Source organism: Lonchura striata, chromosome 1, assembly GCF_046129695.1.
Source record: "Lonchura striata isolate bLonStr1 chromosome 1, bLonStr1.mat, whole genome shotgun sequence".
NCBI lineage: Eukaryota > Metazoa > Chordata > Aves > Passeriformes > Estrildidae > Lonchura > Lonchura striata.
The window spans coordinates 143,392,682-143,407,172 of record NC_134603.1 but is presented as its reverse complement, the minus strand read 5'-3'; the positions used below and the strand labels follow the sequence as shown (position 1 = coordinate 143,407,172).

At 40.0% G+C, this 14,491-nt stretch overlaps 1 protein-coding gene across 12 annotated transcripts in view; it reads left to right on the top strand.

Moving 5' to 3' along the window:
* The window catches only part of PARD3 (par-3 family cell polarity regulator), a 441,459-nt gene that overhangs the window by 321,712 nt on the left and 105,256 nt on the right, over positions 1-14,491 (top strand). For 9 of the 12 annotated variants that reach the window (XM_021542932.2, XM_021542928.2, XM_021542941.2 and 6 more), the window contains one exon: positions 2,862-2,972. The exons of the other annotated variants lie outside the window; for them this stretch is intronic. In XM_021542932.2, the coding sequence (XP_021398607.2) occupies positions 2,862-2,972 (111 nt within the window). The remainder of the gene's footprint in view (positions 1-2,861; positions 2,973-14,491) is intronic. 12 annotated transcript variants of the gene reach the window in all.

Genomic DNA, 14,491 nt, shown 5'->3' with positions numbered 1-14,491 from the left:
TAACGTTGCTACACTTGTTACAGGCAGTGGTGATTATGGCAGATAGATCATTTCTGCGGGTGACAAAGTCCAGAGAAGGCACCTGTGCAAGACCACCATGGCTCATACTCTGCCAGGCTTGTCCACTGCTGGGATGACCACTGAGCTTGTCAGAGATGGGCACTGGGAAGTCTCCAGTCAGAGTGGGAACAGTGTGGCCACCCTCTGAAATGCCTGGGAAAGAACCAGAGCTGTCTTCCAGAGACTTTTATCAGGATGGTCCTCAGGGGCAGAAGGAACATTACTTCCCGGATGATTGGAAGAAAACCCTGAAGAGAATAAGGGTTGTTGCCACAACCTGCTCATGACTCAAAGCAAACTGAGCCCTGGTGCTGCTCCAAGTGCTCCATGTGTGGAGCCCACCTCTGCCTCTGCGGGAATGCACATGAGCTCTGTGTGCTCTGGACCTGCATGGTTTGATCTGCAAATTCTAACCATTGAATTCTGCTAGGTTTGCATTACATGTTAACATTAGAAGTGCTCTCCTCACAATCATGCAGCCTGACCAGAGATTTACTAGATTGCTTACAAGGATTATTAGAAATTTCCTGTGTACTTTATTTTTTTAAATAAGGTATTGATTTCACTATATATCTGTTCATACTTGCAATGAATTGATCTATGGTGGCAGAAATTCTATTTTGCTGCCAAAACCTAATGGGCAATAACTAATTCAATTTTTTTCTTCCCTCCTCTTTCCCCCATTTTTAAAAACAATTATTTCTTTTTCAAAAATAAACTGGGTACTCCAGAGTATGATTCCTTTACTTTGCCATTTTAAATGGGTTGGGGAAGGACAGGAGACTGAAGCAAATGTGAACATCCCAGAGATGCTGTGCTAGAGTGACACATATGTTGCTTGTCTCCTTACAGCTCTGCATATTCTGTTGGTCAGACCCATGCTGCCACCTCAGGCACTGTCTGTGTATCAGAGTAGAGTGGCTCAGTTCCACTGTTTTTCTGCCAAAACCCTTCTCTAGGCTAGAGGTTTTAAGGCTATTTTAAATTAAACAGTCTCTTTTGTCGGGTGTACAACATCCAGAACTTGATTTGAATTTCTTGTGTCATATGTGTAAATGCTTTGTATAATGGTTGTCTTTACTCTCTAATAAACAGGTGGATGTTTTAAAAGATACATGTTGGTGTTTTGAATTTAGGTTTCACATATGACATTATAAAATCAGAGACTTTAACTTTACACCCTATTTTGCATTTCTTAACCCCATCATGTCCTCTGCCTATTCCCTTTTCAGGTGGCTATTAATAAACAGTTTTAGTTTCCAGATGCCTGAATTACTTTGGAAATGAGCAATCTTTGTAGAGAACGGGCTAACAGTTTTTAAAGCTGATGTACATGCTCCTATGCTGTATTTTTCTGTTTTGGTTTTAAAAGCTGCCCTAAGAGCCGTAAACATGATTACGTAATATAAATAATATCTCTTGATTGAATGGCCAGAAATTAATAATTCTGCAGGGTGGCTGTGTGGTGGATCTTCAACCCCCATAATGTCTTTTTCCTAGAGTTAAAAGGAACCTAGAATCAAATGGGAAAGTATTATAAATACCTGGTGAACTGGAAATATTTTAAAGATGTTACATTAACAGGTCAGAAGGAAGCTTTAAGAACTCTGTGGTTTATTTTACTGTCCATGAGCATTTGTGGTGTCCTTTTGGCACTATTGCTAGGCATGTTTGATTGCAAGTCTCGATGCTTTAATTTCACTTTTGATGTGAACCTGAGTGTGAAGTGCCACAGACTCAGTCAACTCTCAGATCAGCATTTGGTATAACAAAAAAGTAAAATTCTTGCTGCTTTTGGTGTGATAAATGATGCCACATTTAATTGGTAGCTATACTGTTTAATAGATATGTGTTAGCCCTTCTGCCTTAAATAGAAAATTCTCATCTTAAGTTTAGATCTATTTAAAGGTTATATTGAAGTGTTTGTTTGGTTCACTCTATACCCATTCCTTCCAGAACAGGTCAGAAATGTCTTAAGAAATAAGAATAATTTTGTCCTAATAATAACTGAGTATCTCAAACGCCAGATTCTTCACTCCCTGAAAGTTTAAAGAAAACAGTGGAATGTGCAAATATGGAAGAAACCTAGTATATTTGAAATGTAGCCTTTAGAGGGGAAGTGGAGATGTGAAGAGGGCAAACCCTGGGTTTGCAGTGCCTGTCTCTGTCTAGGACAGCCCAGACTGCTCCATCCCTCCATTCACCCTCCCGCACTGGAACACCCTTGGGGAAAGAGTGATGAGTATAAAGTTTAAATAAGAGCCCCTGATGCTGAAAAATAATAAATTGGCAGTTTTGAATGGTGTCCTCTGTGTGGTGAAATGGACCTTGCAGGGTGCAGGGGCCAGTGCTGCCCCAGGAGCTGTCAGACCTGCAACTCCCTCTCTCCTCTCCAAAGTGGGGAAGACTTTGCTTAATGCAAACCTGAGCTGTGTCCTCAGGCAGAGATGCTGTTCTAAAACATTGTTTGACTCTGTTTAAGAATAGCAGCCCCAAAATCCTGGCATAAAAGAGAAATGTGGTCCAATTATTATTTCTTTGTTCTTTGTGTTCTTCAGTGAGGAATTCTATAAACTTTTAAGAGGAGTGAAATGAAAATAAAAACAAAAAAATTTACGTAAAAAAAACAACAACCTGGAACCAGCCTGAAAATACTAAAAATTGAGATTCTGAGGTCTTTGCACATTCCCTTCCTGGTTTCCCAGCAGTCCTTCTGGGAGAACTCTCTTTGTCATGGAAGAAGGAAAATACAGTTTTGTTCATGTCACAAGTTAGATTCTTTTTTTGTGTGTTATTAACAGGTTTGGCAAACATCGCAAAGATGACAAGAGTGAGAAAACTGGTAAAATAAAAGTGCAGGAAGCTCTTACTTCAGAAGAGGAGAGAATACGAATGAAGCAAGAACAGGAGAGGTAGACTTCAGTATTTGCTTAAACCTTGATAGAGAGAGTTTGTTTTTTAAATTAAATAACTGAAGTTCAATTTTCACTGATGAAATCTTCCAGATGTTGATATGTTTATTACTTTAAATAACAAGACAAAGCTGGATTTATTTTGGACATTAGTATGAACAGCTCCTTTGGCTGTGTTAAGCATCTTTTATAGACGTAGAGCTCCCTTTCTTATTGAGGAGACTGAAGTAATAAAATTAAATGCTTTCTCTATATATTCTATAACTGATTTTATTGACATTTTCAGAAAACATATATTTATATAGAATGAAGTATGTTTTGTATTTTTCTTCAGAGTTTTGCATATCTAGATTTTTCATTGATAAATTTAGGAGAAACATAAAAATTATGCTTACCAGTATATTTGTCACTGGAGTTCAGTCTATTTATGTGCCATGCAGTCTGTTTATGGAATTATATATATATATATATATATATATTAAACTGCTAATGTAAAAATGAGTGGTGAGCACCTCTATTTTTCCTTGTCAAATTCCCTTAACATAAAAAAACTAAATAATATATATGTCATATGCTCTTCTCAATATTTCCAGTCTACTTTTCATCCTATCTCTTGTAGTCCTAGATATTTGGGCCCTAGACTCTGGTGTCTCTCAGATCAATTTAGTCAAAATCTTGAAAAGCGTAGGTTATTAGTTAAGTTATGCTGGGAGATGTGAGTTGAGAGACAACCTCTTTGAGTAGACATCACTTCAGTAAGGAGACAAACTTTACAAAGTTTGATTGCTGGATGTTAGAGTCAGGCACATTTAGCAGTGAAAGTGAACTATACATTAGAATTATTTATCTAAAACTCATGCTATAGCTCACCATAAGTTTAGGACTGATGCAGAAACTCTGGAGGGAAATTTTCATATCCTTGTAGAGGAGATATCACCTATTAGTCATAATGATCTCTTTAATTACAATCTTTAGGCACCTTAGTCTTCTGCAAATAAGAACAAAAGTTCATGAATGGTGGCTTCATCAAACAGCTCAGTAGAGAATATTAGAGCCACTGTATAACAGAGAGCCACTGTAACTCTTGTGTAGACTCCTCAGTTAAACCTAAAATCGTTTGCTTTCAGTTCTTTTAGGGTTGAGTGATTTACAGTAAAGACAGGGTGGGAGTGTGTGTTTATTGGTTTCACTTGTTAAACTCCAGAAACTTTATCATTTGTGACCATCTGTTTAGATTACATCATGGGATTTTTTTTACTCTTTAACAGATATACTGTCATAAATTGATGAAAAAATTTATTCTTGTCTTTGTCCGTCCATTCTGATTATAGAAGGTGGCTGGATTACAGTGCCTGGATGTTTTTTGCTAGTCTGATTGGTTTTTATTTTTTCTTTTTTAACAAAAGCGAGGCAGAATCATTAAATTTATTGCTGCTTTTAAAAGTAAAGTGCTTTCAGATTAAATGGTAAGAGAAAGGCTAGAATTGAAGGAAATAAGTGATGAGGCTGTCTGTGCAGCCAGCTTCCCTTCACATGGATGAAGCAGCCACAGAGCTCATGCCAGAGGTGCAGAGCCATGGAAAGCTGCCTCGGTTGCCCTGCCCAGCTCAGGGCAGGGGATGGTTGGCCAGACAAGCACCACACTGTGCCCTGGCTTCACACACTGCTGAGCCTCAGCTGGCCCTTAGGGTTTCTTAGTAACATTAGGTTCCCAGAAAATCAGCCATATACATTTATAAAAAGAAGAACTTGACGCCTGAGTTAGTAACATTTTCTCTCTCTTCATTCTCTCTCTGTGTCTCTCTGTCTCTCTGTCTCTCTCAGTAAGAATGGTCAGAGTATAGACTGTCCATGTGATGATGTAAGAGAGGTTGCAATAGTCACGCTGGGTACCAAGGTAGAATTCTGAAATTATTTGTATAGCCCCCAATGCATGGAGCAAATCCTAATCCCTGTCCATCAAGTTATGCTAACCAATCTGAATCTTTCCTGGAATCTCACTCCTCATGTGTCATAAAAACAGTTTTATATGTTCACTGAAACTGCAGAAAATGCATGTGCCAGAACTTCATAACAGCTTGATGTTATAGTAACATGGGTCCTTATCCTCCCATTATTCTCTTTCCCTGTGTATTTGCTTTCCTTTGTGTTATGTCTATAAGAGAATGCAACTTCTTTGGGGTAGTCGCATGTACAACTAATAAAAGATAATAAAATAGCAACCAAATGTGTGAGGTGCTTCCTTATGTTTCTAAAAAATTCACATGTTGATTTGGTCCATAGAGACTAAATGTTGTTGCAGTTAGATTGCAGTTTCCTTTTGATCCTGTAAAATAATGATGTTAGATACATGCTGTTAATGAAGAGTACTCTTGCAAATTAACTGAACAATCCCTCAAAATGTTTACTAGGAGACACAGTAAAATATTACTGTCAGTGTTGGCTCATAATGGCTGCTATTTTAACTTTGTTTTCGGTGGGATTTTGTCTTCTCAATTTTTTTAGCAGTGCAATTCACTTGTTCTATTTCACTTGGTATACCTCTAAAATGATGCAATGCTTCGGGAAAATAGGTTGAATTTAATGAATTTACTATGTATGAGAAGCTAGGAGCAAAAATCCTTAGGGGGGGTCAGAGAACAAGTGAACAGCCCATTAAAAAATCAATCATGCCCACAATTTTATGGAATTATTAATTTTAATAGTATTGTGCTTACAGTAGTATTTTCTTTAAAACCTAGCATTCATATGGATTATGAGACAAATTATAAAATTAATGCATTTCAGTTTACCATGATGAAATTAATAAAATGACCTTTCATAGGCATATTATTAGTAATAATTTCTTGATTCTGTGATTCTTTGGTTAAGGAGTGTCTCTCTTAAGCTATGTATCTCTTAAGCTACATCCTATATATGTTGGATATATATGTATATGGTGTATGTTTACCTGACAATCTTAAAGTAATTTTGAATGAAAAAGGATGTTATCTAGTTGAAAATACAGCTAGTTTTCAATAACAAGGAGTACTGGAACAATTAGATGTGTACTTGATGAGACCACCCACTAGTCTTGCCAAAAATTCTGTGAAATACTTGGTATTTGTAAATCCTCCAAATGGCCATAGACCATTGCCCCATGTCACTGTGCTTTAACACTGGTTTACTGCACAAAAACAAGTGTGCTTGCATTATCCTTGAGTATCTGCCAAGCACTGATCTTAAAATCTGGCTGGGCTCTGCTGTGCCATTAGAAAGGTTCTCCCCAGCAGTGGCACCAGTCAAAAACTTGAGGCAAGACTGGGCAACCTTGAATCTCCTAAGAAAGAGTCTATACTGCAGTCTTGAGGAAGCTGATTTAAGGCAAGTTCAGTTAGCTCTGGTCCTTTGCCAGATTACAGCTGTTTTACATATATGCTGATTTGGAGCCCCTTGTTGCTGTGTGGTCATCTTGTCTATCACTGGACTGCTCAAACTGGGTACCACTGAGATGCTACATTCACATGGATGGACTGAGAAAACAGCCCTGAGTCTTTGTGGTTTTGTTATAGAAGGTCTTTTCTCAACTTCAGAGTCTCCTGATGTACCTATAGTTTGCACATTTTCCTAAGATCTCTTGGATTTTGCAGACTGGAGATGTGTAGCATGTCTTGAGCTTTTAGAGATGCGTCCAAATGCTTATAGTTTTACACAGGTGTTGCAATGTTGGATAGACTTAAAAGGAAATTTTGAAACTTTTGTCTGTGACCAAGAGGAATCAGATCATATGGATGGTCACTTTGTACAGTGCTGCTGCATCTAAACCTCTGGAAGCTCACAAACCCTTCCAGTCTAGAAACCCTCTACATCTGGTCTTTGAGGGCCTCCCAGAGTAGGTTTGCTCAATATTTAGCCAGTATGTCCATTGATATCCTGCAACCTGATTACCCTGAAATGTTTTCTGAATTCTTCAAGGCCCTTTAGTGTAGTCTCTTTCTTAGGAGATATGAAGACAGAATTGCTCAAAAAACCTACTGCTTTTGTCTTCTGGTTGTTATTGGTAGTCTTTGCTGGAGAGAGATATTCTTCCAAACAGCAGGTTCTGATACCTTTGTTTCTCCCTCTTCTACACCCTTGCATTTTTCCCTTCAATTTCATTTTTTGGTTTTTTGGGCTTTTTTTTTTTTATTTCCATTATTTTTCTTTCCATTTCAACTTTGTGTTCATTATGAAATGTATTGTCAGCAAATCCAAAACCTTTGCCTGTGGTCTTCCCTTCTTTAGCGCAGGCATGTGCAGTTCTTGGCACACGTGGCAAGGCTGTATGAGCCGGCGATCTTCAGCCTTGGACTGACTTCCTTTAGCAAAGAAAGTTCTCCCTGACCTGAACAACTTTACTCTTTGTACCCGAGTAGTAGATAACAGAGGAATGAGTCAAACATACCTCTTTGTGAAGTTTTTAAGAAATTAATCTGAATCCAGCATGCTTCACTGCTGGATAATGCTTAAAAGATGAAAGTTGCAATTCTCATGTAATCTCATGATTCAGAGTTCGTGATCCATCTACGGGCAAACTGTGTTTATGCTGTAATCCGCCTCTAGAGGCACTTCTCCTCTTGGAAGCAAAGTCTAGAGGATATTTTCTCTGTTTGGTTAATACACTGATTTAAGAGCTTTACTAATGTTCTATAAATCTCTCTGTTACCATAAAACTGTTTTAATCTTAGTATTGTATTCTTCCTCAATTTCCACTGAAATGGATGCAAAATCAAGTGCTTCATTAAACACCTGTGTTGGGAGGATCAGTCTTGAGGAGATAAGGAGAAACCTTTTGGGAGAGAATGAAGGTGTTGTGCTGGTGGAAGTGCTGTGACAGAGGCTTCGGCGGTGCTGGGAGGGCGATAGAGCGGTCGGTCAGACGGGAGCCGGGGGCTCGCTCCGCTCTGTCGCAGCCGCTGGACAATCGCAGCCCGTGCTGTGCTTGCTGGAGGACGCTTAACGCGGGCTCCGTGCTTGAGAATAGCTCCCGTCTGCACCGGGAGCCTCCTGCTGGGCTGGTTTCCCCCTTTCTGATTGGGAAAACATGACCTTTGTTCCTCTGGGTTACAAAGCGAGCTGCATGGACGCGATTCTGCCGTCGCTGTGCCCCAGGTGCCGCCGGTTCCCGGCCCGGGGGGTGCCTGGGGACGGCGGGCCCGGGAGGGGGAGCTGCGGGCCCGGGAGGGGGAGCTGCGGGCCCGGGACGGGGAGCTGCGGGCCCGGGAGGGGGAGCTGCGGGCCCGGGACGGGGAGCAGCGGGCCCGGGACGGGGAGCTGCGGGCCCGGGACCGGGAGCAGCGGGCCCGGGAGGGGGAGCAGCGGGCCCGGGACGGGGAGCTGCGGGCCCGGCCGGCCGGCGTCAGCCGGGACAGCCGCGCTGGGCCGGGGATGGCGCTGGGCCGGGGATGGCGCTGGGGCTGGGGATAGCTCTGGGCAGTCAGGGATGGCTCTGGGCAGCCAGGGATGGCTCTGGGCAGTCAGGGATGGCGCTGGGCAGCCAGGGATGGCTCTGGGCAGTCAGGGATGGCTCTGGGCAGTCAGGGATGGCGCTGGGCAGCCAGGGATGGCTCTGGGCAGTCAGGGATGGCGCTGGGCAGTCAGGGATGGCTCTGGGCAGTCAGGGATGGCTCTGGGCAGTCAGGGATGGCTCTGGGCAATCAGGGATGGCTCTGGGCAGTCAGGGATGGCTGTGGGGCCGCGGATGGCTCTGGGCAGTCAGGGATGGCTCTGGGCAGCCAGGGATGGCTCTGGGCAGCCAGGGATGGCTCTGGGCAGCCAGGGATGGTTTTGGTGGCTGGGGATGGCTCTGGGCAGTCAGGGATGGCTCTGGGCAGCCAGGGATGGCTCTGGGGCCGGGGATGGCTCTGGGGCCGCGGATGGCTCTGGACAGTCAGGGATGGCTCTGGGCAGTCAGGGATGGCTCTGGGCAAACAGGGATGGCTCTGGGCAGTCAGGGATGTCTCTGGGGCCGGGGATGGCTCTGGAGGAGGTGATGCTGCGGGTGCACGGCTGCCCGGGGAGGTGGGTCAGGCGTCCGTCCCGCACTGGAGGATATGCTGTTCTTTTTGGAGCTCAGTCAGTCGGCTGACAGCCCTTTTTTTGTGAGGATGTAAACAAGGCTGCGAGTAGAGTGGGTTTCATTCATTATTTGTCCTAAATTTAGAGGGAAACATTCTGCCTGTTCATTAATAGTTAAAATAAGGCTGATTTTTTTTTTTAATTTTTTTTTTACCCCCCCCCCCCCCCCCCCCCCCCGAAGGATTTTTTTATTCCATAAAATGCTTCCTGTATTATATTTTCCTAAGGGTATATGGGTCTTTATCTCTATCATGTAATAAACTTCTCTTCATCCTTCTCTAGTACCATTAAAGCCACAAGCCCTTTGTTGTAAAAGTATACTAATGAATAGAAATGTTACAACAAGAACAGAAGTCTTGTGTTTTCCCTTCATCATGCATCATCCATTTTAATTAGACGAAAGGGTGGTGAGTACTGTGACAAGAGTCTGGAATTAAAATCATTAATTGATGTCAAGCTGACGAGAGACTGCTAACATGAATTTACTGACAGCAGGAAAGAAATTAACCTTATTACTTTATTTAGTACATTGGGACTATTTATTATACTTTCCTATGTAAGTTCAATGTGTTCTGTTAGTGATGACAGAGAAAGACAAATAATTAATAAAACCTACATAGAGTTTTATTACCTCCTATCAATGACATTGGGATGAAAACCACATCAGTAATTTACCAAAAACAAACCCACCACATCCTGCTAATCAATGTAACTCATCAAAACTGTTGCAGCAATATTTTTGATATTTTAGATCAGTATAACATGCTATGCTGTATAACCAAGTAGAATTGCAAAAGTGATTTGATTTAAAACCGTGCCTTAGTTTCTTAATGTCAGTGTTGCAAAAAATGAAACATATTTTCTGCAGCAGTGACATTGATTGGAATAACTGTCTGGTTTGATCATCATTGGAAGGTCAGCCTAACAAAGATGAGTTTTAATGTTAAGCATCTTTATTCTTTAGATGAAAGAGTACAGCAGTGTCTTACAGAATGACAGCAGCATCCTATAGATAATTTGTGACCCAAAGGTCATAATAAAAGAATAGAGGGAAGGTCATCCTGTAGTAAAGGCCATCTGGAACTGTTAAAGTATCAGATGGAGTAGGGGGCTGAACAGCAGGATACTCTTGGTGTCTTTCCAGATTTCCCAGAGAGACCATAATATTTTTATTGGAAAACCCCAACTTTTTTCCCCCTTAAGCAAAATATTTTCATCGAGCAGTTTCATCTTACTTTATGGAAAAAAGACAACATACTGTGATAAGAAAAGGATTTTTGTTTCTTACAATGTCTAAGAGTTATCTGTGTTTTTGAAATAACTCAGAGATTTGGCTTTACTTTTATTGCTGCTGTATTTTGATGCCACTTAACAGCTTTCAGAAAAACTCTTTCTTCTAAAATTATTATTACTACAAAAATTCAGAATATAAGTAATTTGTAAAGTTTTCTGTTAAAATGTTCACCTTCTTCCCATCCCATAACAGAGGAGAGGAAAAATTCCTCAGTGATCAGAAAATCAGAGCAATATGGTTCTCATTCTCACTTATTTTGTGATGGGATCTGCTTGTCTTCAGTTTCATGGTCATTTGTAGCATTGTTTTTGGCATTGGTTTTTTACATAATGGATAAAGGTGCAGGATATGAAAAAAAAAAAATCAATGGCAACAGTTTTTGGAAGAGAACACAGAAGTGAAACATTCAAATATTGAGCTTTGGAAAAGCATTTCAGGCCAGTTCCACTTCATAAAAATACTGACTTTGGGAGCTATGCAAATTGAAGCCTTTTTAGAATAATAGTTACTGGAGTAGTTTTTCAAACAAAACACTACATATTCCCTAGCTACATGTTGTAATTATAGAGATTTTAAGACATCATGCTAAAAGCATATTTTCTCTTATTATTTTTCTGTAGTAATTCAACACATTGCACTGGGCAAGATCTAGCAAAGTCTCTTGCAATATATTGAAAAAACATAATTTAGGTGGTCTTTATAATATTCTGTGTTATAAATTAGTTTAAGGTGTCTTGTAGATCATACACATTCAGTACTCTCTTAGACATATCAGTTCAAAGTAAGAGCACTAAAATGTTTCACTTTAGAATGCCAAGAACTTTAGGCTAAGGCAGCAGCATGTCCTCTGATATCATGTGAATTCTCCTTAAGTGGCAGAGTTACTGTGGCAAAGACTTATTTGAGAATTAAAATAGCTATACTATAGTTACTGACTTACTGAACTTATTCTTGCTGAATTGAGCAGAACTCAAAACCTATCAGGTTTTCCACACTGCACTACAGGACTCTGACAGTAAAACAAGGCACTAATCCTACTCTTTTTTCTAATTCTTAAAAACAGCAGCAAATATTTGATTAGCCAGAAGGACACCTAATGATGCATTTGTAACAGGCAGATCCATCCTCCCTCCACACCACAACTACAAACTTTATTTTGTAACCAGTTACCAGAAGAAAATTTCTATGAGTTACGAGACAGCTGGCTCTGTTTCTGGCCATGCTAGAGATTTGTGTTCTCAGTACTGTGACCCAGTAAGGTTTTAGAAGTGAATCCTCAGAGGTGTTGTAGGTGTGAATTTGAGGGTCTTGAGCTAAGATACTGACTTTCAAGCTACATTCTTTATTGGTTTGGCTTTTTTTTCCCTTTACCTTTTCTTTCATCTTCAGTGTATGAGATTCACATAATCTTTGCTTTGTTGTGAGGTTTTTCATTGCTTTTTTTTTTTGTCACTTCATACTGTTTCATTTTCCAACTTCCAGACTAGGCTATTTTATATGTAATACTCTAGAAACACAGAACAGTGGACCTGAAATAGAGCTAGCAGCAGAATTTTGTGCCCACTTTTGCTACTAGACTTCAGCTAGAGGAGCATGACTGGTGGATAGGCTCAGCTCAACCAACTGATGAGAGTTTGACCTCCAGTTGCTGCCTGCAGTATCTAGGAATGACTGGTTTGATTCATGGTGTGATGCATGGTACCAATTGAAATGTGGTATGCCTACGGCATTTGCTTCTTGCACACACAGGAACATCTTCTCCTTACACATCTAACTGCAGAATTCAGATGTTATTCACCAGTGCTGCTTTCTGAAATTGTTCTCCAGTTGGGGGAAAAAAAATGTACGGGAAGAAATGGTCCAAGCAAGTCTACATGAAGGGGGAAACCAAAGTTCTTAAAGTGAGGAGGGAGGAAAGCAGAGCTTGTGTTTCAGCAATAGTTGAATATCATGATCTCTTCCTTTCTACTTCAGTCCAGCAGAAGAGCTAAATTAAAGATTAGAGCTAAGATAATCTAATGATGAGGGACTTGTTGTCATAGGTGTAAATATCAGCCTTTCTGGCCAGTTTTGTTATGCAAAAGAAAAACTAATTTCCATTTTACTTTCAGACAGCAATGATGTTCTTTGATGCAACGTGGTTCCCAGCAGGGTAGCAGTCTCATTTGCTCATTTGGGTGATCCTCCACTGCTGGGGTCGCTGATCCTTGGATCAAACATGGAAATAAGGACAGAAAATTTCAGTGGAGGTAGTGTTTGTTTTGGATACAGGAGGACCTATACTGCCTGTGTACCTGCAACATTCTCCTTTGGTTGAAACATATTCTTCAAAAAAAGCACAGCAGGCAAACCCTCTACCCTAAAATGTGGCAGACTGTTAACTGCAAAGTAGGCTGAAAGCTCCATTGAAGTGTAAGTAAGATAATTTGCAGATTTTTTAACCCAAAGTAAGCAAGGATTTTCACTTGTGTACTGCAACAAGAAAACAGGTTTGAGATACTGACAAATCTGCTGACACGGACATGTCTTCACTTTGTAAAGACAAAGGGTTAATCAAGAAGGTCAGGTGATAAGGAAGAATGGGGGTGAAATATATGAGAGATTCCACAAGGTTAGAGGTAATAATTTTAATGTCTCCTTTAGTTTCATCAATGTCACTTGATTTCAAATTGGTGTTTGCACTTCACCTGCTCATATGCATAATATTTACTTTCTCTCCTGCATTTTTTCATTCTTTACATCTTCATTTGTATTTTGCTGTGTTCTTTAATAGCCTTCTTTAATATAACTCCTTATAAAAATGAGCATAATGTTCTCTCCTTAATATATTAGGGCACTTAAAGTAATCACCTTATCACCTTTATCCTTCACCTTTTTTTCTTTTGTAACTGCAGCCCTCCTGGGTTGTAGCTCATTAAACGTTTTTGAAATTCTCATGCATCTCTTCTGATTTGAGGAGGGGGGATCTTCAGAGAGACAGTAAGTACTATCATATATTCTAATTGGCAGATAGGCTGTGATTGTTGAAGGAGAAAGAAAATTAAGACTGTCTGATTATGTAGATACATTTCTTTAATTTAGAGATGATGGGCAGCCTTTTTAAATAAAAAAAAAATGTAGTCCTTTTTATATTTCTCAGCTGTTTCTGTGATTCTGTGAATTATATATATGTAAAATTTCAATGTCAGGGCAGAATTATAGATCTTTAAGAGAGACCATATCACTTTTTCAAGGTAGTATCTGCAGGGTATGCCTTTCCTGCAAGATGTTTGTTTCATCCTGGTTTTTTATGTTTGTTGTTGGTTTTTTTTTGTTGTTGTTGTTTCTTTGTATTTTTGGTTTTTTTTTTTTGTTTTCCTTAGTTTACAATAAACTCTACAGCTTCCTATGGCAGTCTTTTACACTACCTTTTCTTTAGGAAGTTGCCCTGCTCACAGTATCTTAATTATTCTTGCTTCACTTAAATACCTAACACATTATTCTTTTTCTCTGCTGTTTGTAGACTATTATGTCCCCACTCTGTCTTTTTCTTCCCCAAATAGCTTGATGTTGCTGACTCATATATGTTACCTAGTGGAACTTCCAGATCCATTCTTGAAAAAGCAACTCAACAGATTTTTTCTTTACTTTTAATTGATTGTTTATTTATTTGAACTATGTAAATTACCTTCTAGTTGCTGTTATTTAAGTTAATTCTATTTTTGTAGTCTGTATTTCAAACACGTTTGAAATTTTAATCCTTTCCTCCAGAGTTCCTTCATTTGGGTTTTCTGCACATTCAATAGTGTCCTAATTAATAATTAAAAACCCCTAGTAAATTCAGAGTGATCCCCATAGAGAATATCTCAATCTGTCCATTCTTGTGACTGTGAATCTATTCTCTAGATACTCTGTAGGAACAGCCTTGTTCAACCTATTGCATCCATCCCATAGCTGTTTTTCCTAGCCTGGGACTGTTTCTGCTCTGTTCACAAGGCCATTTCCCGTGTTTTAGAAGGGAATCTGACTGACTTACCCACATCTGTTCTTGATAACTCTAGGTGGCTACTGCTTGTCCCATTATCTCTTCTGTGTTTACCAGTAGTTTACTTAAGAAGGGATTGACGTTAAACTCACGAATCTTTAATTC